Here is a 21,732-nt window from a genome sequence, read left to right on the forward strand (position 1 = left end):
CTATCGCGCAGATGCCACACACATGTACACATGCTGTCTGCCTTATTTTTCAATTCATTTAGAGGAATATTTATGCAGTGCAGAGGTCACTGAAGCCAGACAAGAGTGCTTCGCTCTTGGGTTAAAGTCATGTCTCTTGCTATGCCTTCATGGCTTTTGCTAGAACAGAAAGTACACAGCAAGTTGCGAGGTGATGAAACCAAAGCCCTGAACCATAAACTATCAACCCTAAACAAAACAAAAACAAAAACCTTTACCACACGACCAACCAAACATATAAGACGTGAACTAACTACTCTTTAGAGCTTTGCTATAAAGTGTACCATAATACATCACTTGCATTAATCGTACGTCATATCCAAAAAATGTCTTCATCGGCAAGAAAATGTGTACAGAGTTGCAATCACTGGACTCCAGATCAAACACAGATGTGGCTAATTTTACACGTACACATCTTTTAACCACTACAAATGATTCTCTTTCTTGTGTTGTGTGCGTGAAGAGTGCAACAATGTGGGCCAATGCTGTTGCATCTCAAAGGAATTGTCTCTCTTTCATGTCAGACATGGGATCCATCTTAAATGGAGCAAGGCCTTTTATTTTCCGAGCTATTTGACAGCAGAGGAACATGTGTAGCCAACTCTAAACAATGCTTCAGATCGCACATTCTTGTGTTGGAGGACACAAGATAATCTAGGCTTTTGTTGCTAACTATGTTGAAAACTTGACCCAGCAGCAGTGTGCTATTTAGGGCGCAGACTTGTGATCTTAATTTAAATTGTGGATTATTGTAGCAAGCGTTTGCAATGTTGTCACACGTGCGAGAGTAATCCTAGTGCAGCTATGTCAACATTGAGGCACATGGATGATGTACTGATGGTACACGAAACATATTTGAACGTGCAGAAAAATAAAGGGAGCCGCTCATTTGGAAAATATCCCACCAGAGGACACACGATAAGATCAATGCCTGAGAGTCAAGGACAGCCATCTTTTCAACAAAAGAAGCTAAAAAAGGGGATGAAACAGACACCTACTTCTCTAGCAAATATATTACTTATTATCATTGGTTGAAAGCTGAAGAAAAAAGGGAGTGTGAGCGTGGGCTGTGGCAGATGGATGACTAGGTACCAGGAGGCTTTGGGCAGAACCCTCCAGAGCCTTCCTAAGCTGGTTAGTCAGAACGTAGTGGCCACACAAGACTCCGTGAAGCGAAACGAGTCAAAGAGTATAAAATACCTCAGCCTTGGGAGGCAATTTTCCATTGCTGCATAAAGGAATGAAAACAGAATGTTCTGCACCCAGCACATATAATGAGCATTATACGCGTCAGATCAGCTGTCAATTAAATAGGAGATCTGCAACATTTTTTTTCTTATCTCCGTATCTTGTCCTCTCTTATGACTCCTCAGATCTAAAAACCCAAAAATGTACTATGAAAATAATTATTTTGACAATCTGTGATATTTTTCGGGCACTTAAAACAGTGATTTCATCCTAGCAAAATATACTTTTTAAAGAAATACAACCTAAAAAGTCCCAATTCAGTCCTGTTGTGGCCATCCTCTAGTATGGAAATTCCCGAATTAACGACCTGATTATGATTGTATTTTCCAGGGTAGTCATAAATAGCCTCCAAAAGTTTTTCTGTCCTGAGGCAAATTGAGGAAACAAAAAAAACAGCACACCATGGCACCCAGGTCTTTAGTAGTCCATTTACATAATTTATTCCATCTAATCAAGTACACCAATAGGGGTTTATTTTCTGTAATTTAACCTGTTAAGTCATTCAACCTGACCTAAGTAAAAAGATAACGAACTAAATTATTAGGCATTGATGATGATGATGTATTTAAATAACGCTTTTAGATTTATTTATTTTTTTAACCCTAACACGGATTGCGTTAGCGCAAGTCTCGCAAGTTAAATATGAATTACTGATAAAACCACTGCGGGCTGAAATGTTGTTTATTGCTCCCTGCTGCTTCCAAAAACTTTACAAATGTTTTTTTCAATTTTTTAAAGGTTAAAGGGCAACAAAACGTTTGTGCAGTCATAAGCATCTTTCTCCCCTCAAGTTTACCTGTTGACAGGGTACTCGGACGTTTCGTCGAAAGACGTTTGGTCCCCGGACGTTTGGTCGACCGGACGTTTGGTCGTCGGGTTCGCGAGTCCCGAGACTTTCATTTGTTTAATCCTAACCCTATTCACCCAATGTTAAAATCTATCAATTGCATGCGAACCCGTTCTACCAAACGTCCGTTCTACCAAACGTCCGTTCTACCAAACGTCCGTTCTACCAAACGTCCGTTCTTCCAAACGTCCGTTCTTCCAAACGTCCGTTCTACCAAACGTCCGTTCTACCAAACGTCCGTTCTACCAAACGTCCGTTCTACCAAACGTCCGTTCTACCAAACGTCCGTTCTACCAAACGTCCGTTCTACCAAACGTCCGTTCTACCAAACGTCCGTTCTACCAAACGTCCGTTCTACCAAACGTCCGTTCTACCAAACGTCCGTTCTACCAAACGTCCGTTCTACCAAACGTCCGTTCTACCAAACGTCCGTTCTACCAAACGTCCGTTCTACCAAACGTCCGTTCTACCAAACGTCCGTTCTACCAAACGTCCGTTCTACCAAACGTCCGTTCTACCAAACGTCCGTTCTACCAAACGTCCGTTCTACCAAACGTCCGTTCTACCAAACGTCCGTTCTACCAAACGTCCGTTCTACCAAACGTCCGTTCTACCAAACGTCCGTTCTACCAAACGTCCGTTCTACCAAACGTCCGTTCTACCAAACGTCCGTTCTACCAAACGTCCGTTCTACCAAACGTCCGTTCTACCAAACGTCCGTTCTACCAAACGTCCGTTCTACCAAACGTCCGTTCTACCAAACGTCCGTTCTACCAGACGTCCGTTCTACCAGACGTCCGTTCTACCAGACGTCCGTTCTACCAGACGTCCGTTCTACCAGACGTCCGTTCTACCAGACGTCCGTTCTACCAGACGTCCGTTCTCCCAGACGTCCGTTCTCCCAGACGTCCGTTCTACCAGACGTCCGTTCTACCAAACGTCCGTTCTACCAAACGTCCGTTCTACCAAACGTCCGTTCTACCAAACGTCCGTTCTACCAAACGTCCGTTCTACCAAACGTCCGTTCTACCAAACGTCCGTTCTACCAAACGTCCGTTCTACCAAACGTCCGTTCTACCAAACGTCCCGGGGACCAAACGTCTTTCGACGAAACGTCCGGTCACGGTTGACAGCACTCCAATGTTTTCGTCCTATTGTCAATAGTGGGATTGTGAATGAACAATACAATTGATTAAATTGTTGCGATTAATTGAACTCTGATATACTATACGACATGTCACATTTAGCCGTAATTGAAAATGTTTTTTACATTTAAAATCTGTGGGGAGTTGCATTATAGGCTCTTCTTAACAAGCTCAATTAATGGCAAACAGGTTTCTCTTTTTATTCTATTTCATGCTTTTCAGTGTAATAACCTCTCTGTCTTTCTCAATAGGTTTTTTTCATATGTTTCCAGATTTGTTAGTTTACGGGATATATTTGTGCATATCATACATGGTGAGATGGCAAATGGCTGAGCAATATTGAAAGGGCACACATCCATCTGAAGGTTAATCCTTTTTCTGCTGATTCTCTTATTTTACTAATGTCTCAAATGAGCAGAAATTAAATTGAATCCTGAATTGAAATGTCAAGCTTGTACATAAATGTGGAAAATAAAGTAAATGCTTTTCGATAAAACAATGATGATAATCTCAATTGGAACGCATTTACTTGGCAGTCCCTGTACAATATTTTAAAATGCAGTTAGGCATTAAAAGAAAACATAAAAAATAATATTGTCGTTTTATGCATGCTAATACTTTTATGTGAGGAATTAGTTACAGCTATGTTGAAAGTTGCACAAACAACCGCCTAATCACATCCTTTAAATATATTATCATACGTTTTTGCAGTAGTAGTAAAATAAGTTAGGAAAAAATATGGCATTCAGAGAAGCAAACTAACATAATAGCCACATTAGTGGGATAACATAGAGTGATCTATACTATGTCCCATGCATTTATGTATAAAATTGGTTAACATTTCATAAAACAGGCTCATAAAGAGAACTTTAAGTAGTTTTAGGACAAAATCATTGTTGCAACAATTCACAATGACACTGACCTATCAATCAAAAGTATATAGTCCTCTACTGAGAGAAATCATTCTTATCATTTTTTTTTTACTGGCAATAGTATGTGAATGATGTGCAGCTGCAGGGTGAACGTCTCAATCTATTTTAGCTCAAGACAACAGGGCAGATTGCTCCAGATGCAAATTAATGCTTTTGGCAGCACCCAGTACAATCTTTAACCCAGTAATGTGTTATACTATACACATGAGAACACTCATTTAATCTTCAATTGAAAAAGCAATAGAGATAATCACTACTGTAAAAGGTTTGGTGTTGTTGTCCAAACACAAGTCATTACATTAATACCTTTGTAACCTTTAGTCAAGAGAATTACTGCACAGTACATAAAAACATGGATCATTATTAACTATCCTATCAATTTCCTTGACTTATTGGCTCATATTTATCTCTACTATTGACAAACTACTACTCATTTAAATTCGTAGCAGAAGGATAGAAGTGCCACAAGGCTGGATGCCTAGCTTTCTCATTGTCACTTAAATGGTTAAGGGGGTTAAAAGTAGGTCTGGGAATTAAATCTGGAATCAAAGATTTTATATATAGGCCACATCACCCTTCCCTACTTGATTATTACATATGATTCAGTGCCAAAAATTAACCTTGGCATTAACACAACATGTGAGACAATTAGTAAGAATGTGACAAGGTCTTACCTCGAGGGTTATTGAGTGCGGCTTCAGTGGCCTTCCTGCCCTCTCCACAATGGTTCTGGTCAAAGGGCAAACACTGCTCCCCTGTCCCTGCTACCACCTCCATGTTGCGTGACGGATCTTTTGGCTGACCAAGGTTCCTCACCCTGTAGACTCTGCGACTACTCGTGTCCGATACATAAAGAACTTCTCCCATTGGGTCCATAGCTAAGTAGTATTTATGGGCCGGGCTGGTGCTATTGAGGACAGAAAAATACAATACTTTTTACCAAGTACAGTGAAACCCACAATTTTTCATAGCCTAGGTACATTTTGTAATTGAGAAAATGATACGTCAATGTGGCGAGTCTGTAAAAAATGTGGGGAGAAATTTGATTTTTTTCACATTTATATTTTTCTATTTTAATATAAATACCAGGTCCAACTTGCAATTACTCAAAAAACACAAAGTGAGAGCTCTTAAAGCTAAGTTAGCTCACCATATGCCCTCCTACAACCTGTCAGCAAGGGTAACTACGGGTGGGAGTCATCCATTCGGTATGGCATTGTACATTCTGCTGAAGTGTACGACAGCACAGTGTGTGGGTGGGCTGGTCGGAAGGGGCATCCTTACACAGAAATGAGAAAGACCCGTTGTGCCAAATCACCATCACATACTCACTCCAAGTGGCGGCTTCCAATAATAACCATTGGGTACTTTATTTAAAACGTTTTAGTTTCTCTCTTTTTTACAGTTATGTGCAGGCAGATTAGTAACGTTCGCTAACTTTTGCAAAAATGCTCCAGCTACGATCTGCGGACGCAGGTTCTGTTATATCTGCATGTTCTCGAAAGTTCGCTCTCATTCCAGTTTGTGATTGAGCTGGATGGGCGGGGCTGAGCGACACACTTGTAGTGCATTAGGGGCCCATATTTATGGATCGCTGTATGCATCATACGTCTCCTTTGAGTTTCCCTGCGTACATACAGTTGTTTTTCCTTTCTGATCAATTTTGTATTTTGTCTCCTGAGTTTACTGAGTTTCGTCGTGCTGCTTTGGTTGTACTTTGTTACCCGTGTAGAAATTGATAAACATTATTTTGACTTTTTCTATCCGTTTGTGCCTTTTTCCTTTGTTTGGTTGCCAGCTCGGTCGTCCTGTTTTTTGTTGACCCTAGATAGTCATGTTTTGGCTATGTTCCCTTTGTTTAACAAATATTGTTATGCATATTATTTCCATCTTCTGAATCTGTTTTGGGATCTACTTTCAATGGCGATTTCGCAAAAAGTTCAAGTCATAACTGCTTTCCACAGATTTAAATTGAGTTCATTTAATCTTAATTTTCATCGTATTATCAATCAAAATAAAATAAAAACTATAATTTGTCAATGTTACTGTTTACAGTCCCAATTGATTTACATACATCATTGTGTGCCGCTTGGAGAAATCATTATACAAGAAGTAATTATTTAATTTCTTGCCTTAATTGAGCTCATAATTGAGCACCTGCTTCCATGGAGCCAAAATATTAAATATTGCAAATGGACATGAAGAACATTCCCATAATTAATGTCATGCCTTTGTGCTATTTAAACCTGCACTCATGATGTTTTACCCAATAATGATATGCATTAAATCATTCATGGCAAATTCCTGTTTTTGCACTGTTTTGAACTGGATTACACTGCCTAAATTGCCCCCAAAAAACAAAGCATTGATGCAATACCCAGTGTTGTACTGTTTTTGTTGCTGTTGTTGTTGTTGTAACTGTTGGGATCAAGGAACGTTCATACAATACCCTAATGTAATCTAAATGCTCTTAGGAGAAACCTGCCCCATGGTATCAAGCTGAACATCCTTTGCGCTGATGGTAAATTTAAAAAAATATATATATATAAATGAAAAAGTAAAAAAGTAAAACAGATAAAAAATGCAGAGATATGTCAGTCATTTGAGTCTATTACTAAGCATAAAACTGTTTGGAGAACTCTGCACTGAATTGCACATACATAATTTAAACCTGATCCAAGAAGAAAAAAAATTCAATGAGTTTCAAAGTGTGTCACTGCTTTGTGCAGCATAAAATATTTGTTGCGCCTCTTTCAGAAAGCGTTGCTGTCGCACGGAGCTTATTACAAGTGATTGTCTTTTTTTTTAAATAAATAAATTACATGCTGAAAAAAAACAACACTCTGCATTAATTTATGTTATATATATATATATATTTATAATTATATTAGAGGATTTCTTTACCTTGTGTGTTCCTTTTGAGGCAAAGAACAGTCTATGGTTTAACGCTGAGTACATTCCACAGAGTATATCCTCTGAAAACACCTTGCTTTAAAAACACTGCTTGCTGATCGACACTTTGCAGGGAAACATGTGGAGAGGAAGGCTTTGAAAGCTGAATATGGATGAATAATTAATACATTTGACTTGGGAGAACAATAGTAGTGTAGCATAAAAACGAAATATGCTCCAAACCCGTAAAAGGCAACCATGGAAGCAGGAAGTAAAGGAGAAAGCCCCAAGGAGAGGAAAGGCTATCTTAAGTGCCTACAGAAGAATACGCTTCATGCATTATGGGTTACAATGTTACTTTTTTGGGCTGACATTTGCCGACAATTGCCTGTCAGATGATCTGTCGGCCTGGAAATTCTACACTATATGTTGTTTTCAAGGCTAAACATCCATTAATGAAAGGTACATTTTAAGGTTTTGACATATTAATACTACTTAACTAAAGAATGTTTAGTCTTCTGCTCCTCCTATACAATGTATTACGAGATAACACTTTTACCGGATGAAAAAGTTATCATAGGAAGCTAACCATTCCATGTGCAACTTGCAAAACCAAATATAAATTGGTGTTAAATGAGTCTTTTTCTTATCCTAAGAAATCCATTTTAGTTTTGTATGTGTGTGTCATTGTTGTTAACAGCCACTTCTCACCTGTGTCTGGTGTCCCGATTCCTATTAACAAGCCATGGGAGAGCATTAAAAAAAGAGAGAGAGAGAGAGTGAGAGAGAAAGAGAGAGAAGAAAGCAAATGTGTGACTCACAATTCTCCCCAAAAAATGTCACAAGTTACAGTAAGTGAGTTCCATGCCCATAAAGTATGATTAGGGTTGTTTTAAGCGGCTACATTGTTTCATATTAAATATTTATCCAAGCAGGAAACTGATTTCAAATTCTGCCCACAGGAAAGTGAAGTATAAAATGTAGTTCTGATGAAAGTCTGAAGCAGACGTACTAGTAAGAAATGCAATAATAACAGCAAACATGACTTAAGTTACATCAGAAGAAAGAACACTTTAGAGGACAAATGACTGTGAAATTCATTTGGGAAGCTATTCCTGAGAAAATAGAGCAATAGAGATTTTAGTGCCTCCAGCGCAGCGTGATATTGTCATAATCCACCACAAAAACATTATTTCACAGTAAAGACTCTACCCAAAGAAGTAGATTAGAGTGTGTGAAGTTAGAAATGCACATGCACTGCTTCGCCATGGAGACAAACTTAAATCAAAGACACAAGACCGAAACAAATTTCTTAAGGGGAACTAAAGCCATTCGAACTCGCGTAATGCATGTTTTCATAACATAAGGTCATGTGACTGTAACGTGATTATTTTTAATCATATCCTTAAACTAATTCTTAGAACTCACTTTAGTTCCAAAATGGTTCTGGTGTATCCATCTGGATGCACTCTTCGGATGAAATTGAAGTCCCCAACAAAAAGAGAACCATCAGGCCCACTGGAAAGTGCAACAGGGGCATATAGCATCAAATCTCGGGCTGTGCCACTGCAGCTTGGCCCGCAAGGGACGCTCCGGTAGAATCCGTTCCCCATAACTGTGGCAATAACAGCGGGCTGCTGAGAGAGGAAAACATTTTCCCCATTTCCCTTGTGGAGGATTCCTGAAAAAAAGGACGAATGAGTTAATTAGTATATCATCACTCAAATGTACAATAACTGTACAATGGAACCCAAAACGTCAAGGTGATACAGTCTGTAATGGTCGGTCGCACTCTCCAACAGAGAGAGAGCTTCAAGTGGATAACAGTTATGACTCATGTTTATTTATTTCAATATGTACTTGTGTTTTAATACAATGTAGATAAGTACCGTATTTTCCGCCATTTCAGGAGCATTAGTGTAAAAGGCGCACCTTCAACAAATTGCCTATTTATAAACTGTTTACATTCATAGGAAGAAAAAAAACACATTTTAAGGCGCAGTAGCAGACCCAGCAGTAGTAGTGGTGTTGTGTTATGCATCCACTAAATATAACGATGACAAAAGGAATGCCGTGCCATGATTAACCAAAATTTATCCATATATAAGGGGCAGTAAATGGTTGTTTTTCTCCAAGTGCTCTGCATTGACTGACAACCAACAGGGTGTCCCGGTACAGACTGGCGACCAATCGACCGCACACGGGGTGTCCCCCACTTAACTGCCTAAAGTAGTCCCTAGCACCCCAGTGACTCGTGAGGATGAGCGGAACAGAAAATGAATGAATAGTTTAAGACATATGGACACACGGATTACAGCACGCACTGTTGCCTTTTGCGAAAATGAAAGGGTTTTAAGTGCACCTGACAGTGCGGAAAATACAATACTTTGTGTTTTTCAACTTCCTTTGGCTAACTAGTGCAAATTTGCTGCAACAATATATTTCTTTTGTTCTTCTGTCCTTAAATAATAATAATATTTTAACGGTAGATTGTTTGGTGTCCATTGACTTTCTTAGTGTTTTAATAGATTTTTTTTGTCATAGTTTGAATATTGCCTGTTATTTTGTGTTTTATCTTAGCCTGCCATTGAAAACTGCAGACATCAATTCCAAGTAAAAATAAATTTTAAAAAAAGTGAACACTACGTAGTTTTTTCAATGAAAATAATAATAAGTTCCCCCTAAATTTACAAATAAAATTGACAAATAGTATCAAAGTGTGCATGTGGGGGTTCACTTAGTTCTATCATTATAATGGTCCCCGGATAAGGCATTAACCTATAATGCATAATGCTATAATGAATCAAAGCAGCTCAGCATTCGCATTTAAATAATAAATGAAGCACCCACGTTAGTTATTCTTTCAGTCAAACAGGTTGTCAGATTTATGACCAATTCTGTACGGGTTTAAACAGATTGCCTAACAAATCAGGATTTTATGGTTAAAATAGGATACAAAAGGACAACACACATACTAGTTGAAATAATTATTTTAAAAAAACAACAACAACATGATTTTGGCCCTTAATAGCTGCCAAAAACAGTATCTTGGACACCACAGTCCACCGTCCCGCTGTTAGCACAGGCTGAAGAGCTGAAGCAGCATTTAAAGTTTACACAGCCCCTGCTCTCTTTAATTACTACTCGTGTGTTTATATGTAGCCAAAATCATTACACAGTTGGTTGCATTTGCATTTTACTGTTTCTATTGTCAGACAATGGCAAGAATACACTTTTTTTTCACAGCTCATTTGCTGACAACCAGAGCTGGCACAGTGGAATGATAAAACTGATTTTACAATCACAACACTTTACAAAAACCATAGATTAAAGTCATCTACCTCTACTGAGATTCAAAATGATGTATTCCATTAAAAAATGTAAAGCAATGTTAGTCTTACTTCGGCTGATTAGGTCATGTTTGGGTATTAAAGGCTACATAATGGTTTGAAAAACACAAAGTATATATCTAGCAACAATTGTGCGTTTCTTTTTGTCATGGATAAAAAAATCGTATTCATAATCAATACGTTTTAATATCCTACATGGGTTCGGTTTAAAAATTTGATATCAGGAATTTTGGTATAATATACAGCAGTTCTAAAACACAAATTGAGTCCAAGGAATTTCATGTTTGACTGGATATGTATTTAGGACATACTCACCACTACGGATATTGAGAGAATGATGTTTGTCCAAGGACCAACCTCCGAGGTTAGAAGGCACCAGTTCAAAACCCTGCATGAGAGCTGTCCTCTTCTCCCACTGTATAACGCCAGGACATGATTCATATTCATAGCCAACGGAAACTAAAACACAAACATAAGGACATGGAAGGATTTATTATAAGCACAGTATTACGTTGTGGAAATAAACAAAATTAAGACTGCTCGAAAAATGTCTAAACGGTTAGTGCATTCTTTACATATCGAACGTCAATAGTTAGGCTCTTATAACAGTCTACTGTGGAGTACATGTTAAAGTGATCTGTTTGAAAAGAGAAGTTTAGTTTAAAAAATGCACAGTACATCTTTCATAGATGTGTGTATCATACATTTGTTCTATTTTGGTTCACATGATTATATGACCTAAAGTTGTTACTTTATTATGCAGCAGTTTTTTTTCAAATCTTAGTCGTCATAAACATTTCAACAGATTATTTCTCAAGGGTTTGCTTTTTCAGTGTTGCATGTTGCTCTCAAGTGCACTAAAACAGGGCACATTGCATAATGAAGGAATCTTCAGTCGCTGCGGTCAGGATGCCTGGGTTCAACCCCTTGAAAACATCTCAACTTCATTTCAGTAGCGGTGTGACTGGAGCATCGTTGATGTTGAATTAAATCTCTCTCAAAGCTATATTGCATGTTGGATTGAGCGAGATGAAAGATCTGTCCAGCAAAACCTCGTCAATGGATGTGTCTGCAGAGATCAGTATGAAGTAGCAGTGTAATAAAAAAGGAGTCGCTGTTCTATAGAAGAGCTCTAGAATTTGGTGCCTGGCATCTTAGTTCTATTGATACACTGAGCATACCACTACAGTTTCACGGAATATTAGCCTTTGTATTAGGGAACACCGATACACTCTTTCGACAATCTGTCTTCACATATAAATTATATTATGCAAATGTTGTAGCAGATAAAAATTACATTTTATTTACACGTGTTAATCATCCATACAATAACAGTAAAATGTTTCTGGTTTGTTTGAGTTAGATGAATGAGCAGGCTAAAGAGACTTTTAAAATAAGAAAAGAAAAAAAATGAAGGAAAACCCATTTTTTTCCATACTCAGTTCTTAATGTGACTATGATCATACCGAAGAAGTACAGATTTAATGAGGTTTTCGTCAGAGGTACATAGGAGACTAAAGTAATGCAATATTTAATTTTAACAACAGTCACTTTAAATGGAAGGAAGGAATAAAGTGGCACTTAAAATTGAAACCAGTAAATGCAAAATAATTAAAACACACACGCAACGTTCCAATAAGTACATTTCTTCAAGTGGAGTCAAAAAGTTAAGTCGACATCTCTGACAGAAATGTGCAAGAGGATAACCTGTGATTGACAAAGACTGTAGACAATGATGCGCATATGAATTGACATGCACTCAGGGGAACTGAGGTGCATAGTCAGCAGAAATACCTGTCGAGACTGTCAAATACATACCGTAAGTGGGGTGTTCACATTTACAGTATGGAGCAAGTCAAACATTCACTTAAAGCTTAAAGCACTTTAAAAAAAGCTTTATTTATAAAGAACCTACCATACGTCTGAAGTACCTTTAAATCTTTGAATACGGAGATTTGTATTGTCAAATGTCATTGATTGTACTTGTAACATACAGACAACTCGATGATACCAAGTATTGGAGAGACTCTCAGCTCCATTAAAGTTTGTATCGGCTCTAATGAAGAGCTTTACAAGTCCTTACGTAGCTCATCTGATTTATGTTTTAAGTGAAAAATAGATTTCTACTAAACCGTTACATAACCCATTTTAACTCCCTCACAAAAGGGAATTGAATACAGGAGAGTTGGTGTCAATCAAGATCCCATTCGAAGGTCTAAATTCAAAGCTCCCCTGTCATAAAAGCAACGGAAACAATCTGTCACCACAGGGAAGCATTATCAGCCATATGGGCAATGTTAACGAGCTAGTGAAAAGGAAGGAAGGACAGCGCTAGATATGATAAGAAAAGGAAAACGAGATCATTCTGTTAAAATGATTTTGCGTCACTCTGGAGTTTCTTCCAATTAAGGCGACTTACATATTTTCTATAAAATCAAATTCATTGCATTTGTTAAAAGCTGGTAAGCAGCAAACAGATTTTTGGAGATGTTAATGTTTTCACAATTCCAAGAACCTTATGACAGAAACATTCCCATAACACAAACCTGCGACTGTCTTGAGAACACACAGGCACACTTCCTCAAAAACAATACCACACTCATAAACTATTGCACACAGGTGAACGAAAGCTTTCATTTCCCTCTGCTGAAGCCTTAGGCATATATTCACCCCAGCAAAAAGAGCATGATCTTTATTTCTGGCAAGCTCATTGGATGTGTGTGTACATGGACATAAAAAATGTGTGTAGGCCACTGTGCCAACAAAGTATCAGGAAGTCTAGAGAGGGAAGGTTTAGGGGGGAACAAGGGTACAGACAGAAGAACATGAGGACAGTGAGACATAAGGAAAGCAACAGGGGAGATGAGAGAGAATGGAGGAAATAACAAGTAAGTCAGAGAAGAAAAGGGCAAACCGAAGAAGAAAACCAACACAGAAGGAATGAAAAGGAGAAGTGCAAAGATAAGAAAGAGATCTCTGTTTAGACAAGAAGGTAAATACAATGAGTGAAAATGTGACGGAACAAAAGGTGATGGATCAGAAAGAGAAGTGTGAAAAAAGAATAGAAGCAAAAGAAAATCTTTTGATTCGTCTGCTCAAAGTTTCAAAGTAGTATAATATACACATCTTTTGTATACTGCAGTGGCAATGTCAAACGAAAAGTAAAATTATTATATGAAAACATCTTTATAAGTCAGCAGCCTACGAGGTTATTTTATGTGGACTGTTAAAACTAAAAAAACAGTATGGGTTCTTTGCCTTTTCAGATTACAATGCTCACACAAATTACAGTATATATCCCAAAATGCCTCAAGATTTTGATTTGTATGTTGCCCAGAGCCAGATTAATTCCCAGGTAGAGTTAAAGTATGTTGCTTGGTATGCCCTAGTTGTAATAAATCTGAAAATTGAACCAAGTTTCACACAGCATGCTGCTAATCTTGAGATCTAGTCAATATAGAAAAGTACATTTAATATGGATGTGGTTAAATATTTGATAAATATTACCTATACAGTAAATAAGTAACGAAATTCATTGAAAATCTGAACAAAAAGAAGTTTCATTTAACCAGTGCTCAAAAGAAACCAACAACAAACATGTATTTCATTTTAGTATTCATAGCAGCGCAATGCTTTTTTTTAATTGACTCAATATTATTATTTGTGTTATTATTGTTATTCCCTTTTCAAATGTGAAGGATTGTTTTAAAACCACATTGTCTTGCGTTATGGCATTTCATCGTTGTTACCTTGCAGTTTCGTGCATGTCGTTTTTATGCGCATATAAGCCGCACCCTAGATTCAGTCATCATTTTTGTCTGACAAATGTGGCCCATATGCGAGTAAATACGGTACTATTTTAATAGCAAAGATACATAACAAATTAGAGAATTATGTACATCATTTTCATATTCTTTATAATAAGAAGTATGTATTTACATTATCCTAAAGATTTTACAAAGTCAGGGGGCAATCGTTCTTCTCTATCATAAATACAAAAGAAGATAACCCCCCCAAATTAAAAACAGTAATAAAAATAGATAAACAATATCAGCAATCATTCATTAACCACAAATGTTTCCCCCGATGATTAGATATACTAACGATATGACTATCATGCAATCTGAAGAAAATCAATTTGTTTCAAATAACAATTAACCTGCTAAGATTGCGGTTCAAGATAAGATATTGACGTGATGTTAAGAAAAAAAAAAGATTTCATAAGTGTGACAATTAATTCAGGGCTCAGTATTTATTTGTTTCCCTTGCCATGTGCCCTTATTTATCGACTCTGTATTAGTTTAACTTTACAAAAGTAGTCTTCCCAAACACTGACTGTGTATAATTGCTATATACTATTGTTGGTTTTAGTCCTGCGATTTCTTTGCCTATACAATAAAGGTTCACCAGGTAAATACACACCCTCTACATATACACATGGCGTCTACTTTAAAGGAGTTAGTGTTAGAAAGGCACTAGGCATTAAAAAATTCAAAGATAAAATCAGCCTATTCCAACCTACCTGTTGCATGAGTGAGGCCCCACACCTCCTGGCCATAAACATCTGTCTTATTCCAGACCAGTTTGTGGACCAGACCAGGCCCAGCAGGGTACCAGCGTTGATACAACCTTCCCTGGACAGAAGCTCGAACATGCACCTTAGAGAGACCGCCCAGAGGGGAGATGGGGGAGGAAGGAGAAGGGGGTGTCAGGAGAATACGGAGCAATGAGAGGTAGCCTGCAGCTCGTGTACTCAAATAGTTTAGCTTCATGAAGGCTCCTGGGATGGCTACTTCTTCCTGCACTGCCTGTAGGAGAAACATAAAATAAAAGGTGTTTTATCACTGTGTTAAATCCTAATTAATAGAATTTAAATGGGCACCACAAAACAGAACAACAAAACTGTATTTATTCCGTTTGTTGGGTGTAGTCTTATTAGGTTTGATCTGAATGTTTTAGTATTTATTGTAATATACAAAATGGCTTGGAAGCAAATTCACGTTGAATAAGTTTCTTGATTTAAAAGATCTGATTGTCTGAAAGTCTGTTCTACAGATGAATTTTTCTTCAAAGACTTAGTCGTCACATTGATGTCGCCTTTAGTTATTACTGCTTTACAAGTAATTTTCAAAGTTCAGCTGCTAGTTTGTTCTTTTCTGTCATTTTTTAAATCATTTTGCACCTTTCATTTGTCATGTATCATCTTCTGACCATTTTATGTTTGTGGTCCTCATGTGGACCCTCGTAAACTGTTTCCAACATTTTGTGTCTGGTAGTCTAAAGAAAGGAGAGTTGGCATTTGTAGGCCTACCATTTCTGTAGGTTTATGTGTATTTTATTGATAAGGACACTACAGTAGCGTGTTTATTTTCAAACTTAGCTTGTTAACGGATGTGAGTGACGCTGTGCACAGTGTGATCGTGACATCTTTGATTCGCTACTGGAATCAGACTTAAAATGTTGTCTTTCAACTGTAACTGCTTATAGCATCAAAGAGGATGAAGGAATGAATAGGGAGGTTTCTGCTAGGCTGATTTTTGCATTGTGGGTTCATTAGTATGTACTTTCTTTGCTTTTGTACATCTGTGCTTGTTGGGAAAGGCTATATGAATAGTATAAATAATATAAAAATGTTTTTTTTCTAGATTACCTGTCCTTTGCATAGAGAAATATAAACACATCATAATTTATCAGGCAGGACAGTCATGTATTTGTAAAGCACAAGTGACAAGGCAGAAATAATTAAAAACCTGAAGCTCTGGTACAGCAGGACCCTTCTCTGTACATGTCCCTGTGTATCTGGGTAGTGGATAGGGCAGGACCAGAGGGTAAGGACTCAAAACAGTCCTAACATCACACTTTGGAGGCTTCAATTCTTCCCTGGACATGACCACCATATCAAGAACAAGGAAGTTGTTGTTTGGGGTCCAGACAGTGCGTGTTTGTGACAAGAAAGGTGGGCGCTGGAACATTAGGGTCACTGACATTGCGCCTGAAGTCACCAGGTCATAACTAAAGTGTTAGAAAGGATAGTTACAAAATAAAATTTCTGGAGAAAAGGGAAACGTTTGTATCCATATTGGAATGTGTGGTTGAATTTGCACCTTCCATCTTGTCGACTGATGGTGTAACCATACTCTGGATGCTGGGGGAATGTGATGTTGACGCCAACCAACGGAGATCCATCTTGCAATGTAACACTACCTCGGATCACAGCAACACGACTGGCACATAAAGACGGACGGCGCAAACCATTAGCGCAAGCAGAAACACAAAAGTGAAGAAGATGACAGCTTTAAGTGTTTTTTTGAAGTGATGGAGGAACATGTTGTGATGTGTTCACCAAACAAAAACAGTTAATGCAAATGTGACTTGGTGAAATGAGCATATTAAAGCATAGATAGTCTAGAATTAAAATGTACAAGTAAACATCTGAATACTTGATTTGGAAAAAAGTCAACTTGCCCTGTAGAACAGGACCTTAAAAAATGTTTTAATGATTCAAAACTACTTCAAATTAATTTACAGTCCACAACAACTTTTTGATAAAAAGTAATTTTGATCATAAGTGCCTGAAACCTTGTCAACATCGAGTATATTCATTAAATTGAACACTAAAAAAACAAAAAAAAACAACAACAAAAAATCATTATTTTGAGTGATATTTTTTGTATGACCAGGTGTTTTTCTTTAGGTAAATGCATGTATCGTAGATGGATCTTGTTAAGCTTAACATCTACATTCTGTAGTGGCGAATAAATATCAGTTGAATAAAAACATTTTTAAATTTCACTACTTGTAAGGTGAATCATGTTGCAAAAATTAACAACCACTATGTGCTCATAAAATGCAAATATTAGTTAGTGCTAACTAAAAAGATCTGCCGGATGAATATGACTGGAATAGGGGGAAAAATACAGGAATTTATAATGGTATTGCCTCTTTAAATTCGCCAGACCTTGGCCCACAGGCACTTTCCACTGATAAGTCATAGACAATTTAATACCTTTATACCGAGATATTGACTTCATTTTCTGCTGCTTGTATATTTTAACAATGGATAATTCAAGGACACAGTCTCGCACAACAAATAAGGGATAGACTTTGCATGCACATGGTAACCCAGACTCTCAAAGAGTAAACAAGCACATACCTGGTATCAAAGGGCACGTCTCCAGGGAGTGTGTGTGTGGCTGCTTTGCCAAGGACAAAATGAATGCGGCGATAGAAACTGTGAGTGTGCGTGTTAATGGGTGAAGGAGGTGCAGTTGGGGGCAAGGGGCTCCGCTGCAAAAGAGCCATGGGGTCAGCCGAACCACGACATAGAGGGTCAGAGCCGCAGCTCAACTGCTCGCAACAATCCGGATCCACGCAGTCAATCAGACCATCTAGTAGAGACAGAAATATAAAACATTTCAGAATTACGGCACATACCCATTCTCGCAACACCAGCACTTGCGTTTTGATATTGCAGTGTATTTTTGTATTGTTTTGATGATAATGATGATGGTAGCTCAGGCTGGGTAGCTCAATAAAAATAGATAGCATATTGCATTATCTTAGTGGTGAAAAGATAGAAAGAGGAGACCGTAAAATTATTCCCCAAATTCCGGCCCCATTCTGAGGTGCCTAATGCAAACAATGTAATCTCAGACAATCATCTTTGCACATATCCCTATTATCACAAGAATAAATCAAATTAAATCCATCATCAACGCTATAAATCAGGCCTTGGCCAGCGCAATTACGTGAATAGGAGCCATAAAAGTCCAGTGTAAACAAGAGTCTACTGATAGGAGCCAAAGCAGCAGGTGACAGAAGCCGGGCTGGCATTTGTGTTTCCTATAGAAGGATTCTTTCTGAAAAGGCAGGAAGCAGTGCTGACATTTAAATGCATCTGACCACAGAGCAGCAAGCTAAAGGCCAACAATATTCTATTGTAACCTCCTTCTACAAAGGTTGCCGAGTACAATAATTCATTTCCATACCATTCACCATTCCAGCTTAAAAGAACATATTTAATTGAATTTGCAGCGTAGTTGCCATTAAAAGGGCGATGTTGGTAAATTACTATGCGCAAATGGCAATTGAAACACAAATGCGCATGTTATATATTTGAATGTATCAACATTTATGCACTGTAAATGTTTGAGCGTGGGAGAACGTTGCATTTTGTGTGTAATGTATTTATTTCCAAGTTCTATTCTCATCTCTATCCAACGTAGGCAGAGAAATTGAATAGTTGTGTTTATATACTGATTACTAGAAATGGCTCCTATTCATCTCTTTCTATCTTCATAGTTTCATTTTTAAATGCAGACAAGCATAAAGGTAGATTACAACAACAAGCGGAAAAAGCACTGTTATGGCAAAAAAGAGTGAAGTATAAAAGGCGTATGTGAGCTCCGTGACAATGACAGAATATGTATATAGCAAATTGTGTTAAATTAGTTGGTTTTTTTCTATAGGTGTCTTGCAAATCTACTCTTTGTAACTGTTTTCCTGCCATGTGGAAATGACCTTGTCGCAAAAGAATTGTACACTTTCTGGACTATGTTTATTTAAAAAACAAACAGGTAAAATGTTTTCTCAATGAAAACAAATACTACAGAGTGTATGAAAGTGTTGTGTCCAGAATTATGTACCTGAATGCATACGATTAGATGTGTTATTTTATGTTCTGAATTTGAGTACATTTTTACACCAGTATTTCAATTTTTTCTTTATCAATGTACCAGTTCTTATCGTACTTTTTGGGGTACTTTTTTTACCCCTGGGACCTCCTAAAACTCAAAAGCTTCAGTGTGTGAAATGTGAGCATTAATGCTCTTGAAATGTAGCGCTTATGTAGAACCAGCTGTTCTATTTGTAAAATAATTTACACTGAAAATGTTGTTCAGGAAGGTTATTTTAAAAACTTTCATTTGTGAAATTTAGGGGACTTTTTGAAACAAAATCATTGATGACTATTTGAGCAGGGGCTTGGGTGTTTTCATTGTTTTTAATTTCAATAGACTTAAGGGGAAACAATTTGTAAATGTTTTTAGGCATTTTTTCTTGGAATGAATGCCAAAATGCAAGATTCTAAATGATTATAGGTAAGGTATCACCTTGAAGGGGTGCCATGTTGGGACGTTAGGAGTAGTAATGACGTAAAAATCACAGAAGCTTTAGCCTTAGCAATGAATGCTGGGAACTGGTGTGATATTAAAATGTACATGGTATTATATGCAACACAATGGGTTTAGTTTCCCTCGAATGACCAACAGGACTCCAAAAGTGTCACAGCGGGACTGGGACAACGCAGAGCCCGGGAAGAAGAAAGAAAGAGGTAGATTCTTTTTGGCTATTGAATCAGGAGAAGTGATGGAAGGGAGTACAAGGGAGACAGAAATGAAAAAGGTAACAAAGACAGAATAGAGATAGAAAATGATAGATGCTGATAGAATGTCACCTCCATCATTGTCTGTTCCATCACTGCAGTCAGTTTCCATGACAACACTGCACCCAGGCCCACTCCATCCTGCCTGGCAGATGCAGCGCCAGCCACTTTGCTCCAGGGTACAGCGTCCATGCCCGCTACACAACCCTGGGCAGCCATCTGAAGATGAAACGCATGCGTATAAACATACTAGTTAAATGTCTTTCCAATTATGCACTCATTATGCTTTCAAAGTGCTCCAAAATAGTTTTAAAAACTACCTTTCACTACAATGTCCAAATCATGTGAAACTGTGAAAGGAAAATAAAAAGGTATCAATGACACCCTTTTCCAAACCCAATATGACAACGAATAATTAAAATCTCCCACACGCACTCACCAATGTTGCAATGTTCTCCCTCCCAACCGGGTTGGCAGATGCAAGTCCCGTCGTGGCACTGTCCGTGTTCTTCACAGCGAGGATGGCACGCTCTCTGGTTACACGCCACGCCATGCCAGCCCTCCTCACATTGGCACCGGCCCTCTGAGCAAACACCATGACTGCCACACGGCACTGGGCACAGCTCTGCCAGCAAGATGTGTGGAGATGCGTGGGTGAGACAAGCACGTTAGAGTGAGTGGAGAAAAGAATAGGCCAAGCAAATGAAGCAGATTAAGAATTAAAAGGAAAAGGAATAGCTCATTTTGAATATATAGTTTAAAAAATAGAAATCTCTATTCACAACTGAGGAGGGCAGATCAGTTCAAAAGAAAGTATTAGTCTCATTATCGCAATTTTCTACCCTATAATGGCTAGGTGATGGAGAAGAGTGAATAGAATAATAACCAACACAAAATTCCTATTTACACCTCGTGTTCTAACCAAAGCTTAAAATTCAGCTTTTTGCTGGACATGTTAATAAAACCTTTCTTTCTATTCTGTTTGAATTTCTCCATCCAATTTTACAACAATCATTTTATTTCTTTACAATTTTCTACTTCCCTCTCTGCAAAGGCAAAAAAAAACGTAAAGTAAGAAAAGTGCTACAGGCTCACAATGACTACTTACCCAGGCACAGTGAAAAGTGACTTCAATTAAAATTCACATTGCATGGAGAGGACGGGTAAGATGGATTAAATGTGCATTTTCATCTTTCCATTAAAGTTACACTTAGCTGTAATTCAAATGTACAGGGTGTAAGTGGGGTTCTTTTTCATTAAGAACACTGTAGTGAGAAAATTATTTCTTGTACCATTTACAGATATTTTGCCTTGGTCTGTCATTATCAAGGGCTACGGTATATCACAGTAATAAGGCGTTCGCACTCTCAAGAGCCAGTGCCCATTGCCCATAAATCATCTTTGCCAAGACCAGCATTAACTTTATGTTGTGGAAAGTCTTAAAAGGGCCATTTTTGCCATCTGTCAAATAATACTGCAATAGGGACAAGGATGAGATGTGAACTACACTATAATTCAGACATTGTTAAATATGCTGTCATTGTGATAAGTACATGCAAAATGTTAAAGGTATTCAATAACTAAGGTATCTCAAACAGCTGGGAGAGATAGAGAATAAGAATGAGAGAGAGACAGACAAGAGAGAATGAGAGAGAGAATAAGAGAGAGACAGACAAGAGAATGAGAGAGAGACAGATAAGAGAATGAGAGAGAGACAGACGTGAGAATGAGAGAGAGAGACAAAAGAATGAGAGAGAGACAGACGTGAGAATGAGAGAGAGACAGAGAGAGAGACAGAGAAAGAGAATGACAGAGAGAGAATGAGATATAGAGAGAATGAGATATAGAGAGAATGAGATATAGAGAGAATGAGACAGAGAGAGAATGAGATAGAGAG

The 21,732-nt window shown here is 37.9% G+C and overlaps 1 protein-coding gene across 3 annotated transcripts in view; it reads right to left on the reverse strand.

Moving 5' to 3' along the window:
• The window catches only part of LOC144082106 (teneurin-1-like), a 147,932-nt gene that overhangs the window by 36,753 nt on the left and 89,447 nt on the right, over positions 1–21,732 (reverse strand). For 2 of the 3 annotated variants that reach the window (XM_077608959.1, XM_077608957.1), the window contains 11 exons: positions 20,275–20,460; positions 20,156–20,185; positions 19,908–20,054; positions 17,607–17,841; positions 16,558–16,677; positions 16,204–16,465; positions 14,976–15,261; positions 10,769–10,912; positions 8,532–8,784; positions 7,815–7,835; positions 4,886–5,118 (listed from right to left, as the gene is read on the reverse strand). In XM_077608959.1, the coding sequence (XP_077465085.1) occupies positions 4,886–5,118; positions 7,815–7,835; positions 8,532–8,784; positions 10,769–10,912; positions 14,976–15,261; positions 16,204–16,465; positions 16,558–16,677; positions 17,607–17,841; positions 19,908–20,054; positions 20,156–20,185; positions 20,275–20,460 (1,917 nt within the window). The remainder of the gene's footprint in view (positions 1–4,885; positions 5,119–7,814; positions 7,836–8,531; positions 8,785–10,768; positions 10,913–14,975; positions 15,262–16,203; positions 16,466–16,557; positions 16,678–17,606; positions 17,842–19,907; positions 20,055–20,155; positions 20,186–20,274; positions 20,461–21,732) is intronic. The other variant, XM_077608958.1, reaches the window with a different exon arrangement.

This window comes from Stigmatopora argus, chromosome 9, assembly GCF_051989625.1.
Source record: "Stigmatopora argus isolate UIUO_Sarg chromosome 9, RoL_Sarg_1.0, whole genome shotgun sequence".
In the NCBI taxonomy this organism is placed as follows: Eukaryota; Metazoa; Chordata; class Actinopteri; order Syngnathiformes; family Syngnathidae; genus Stigmatopora; species Stigmatopora argus.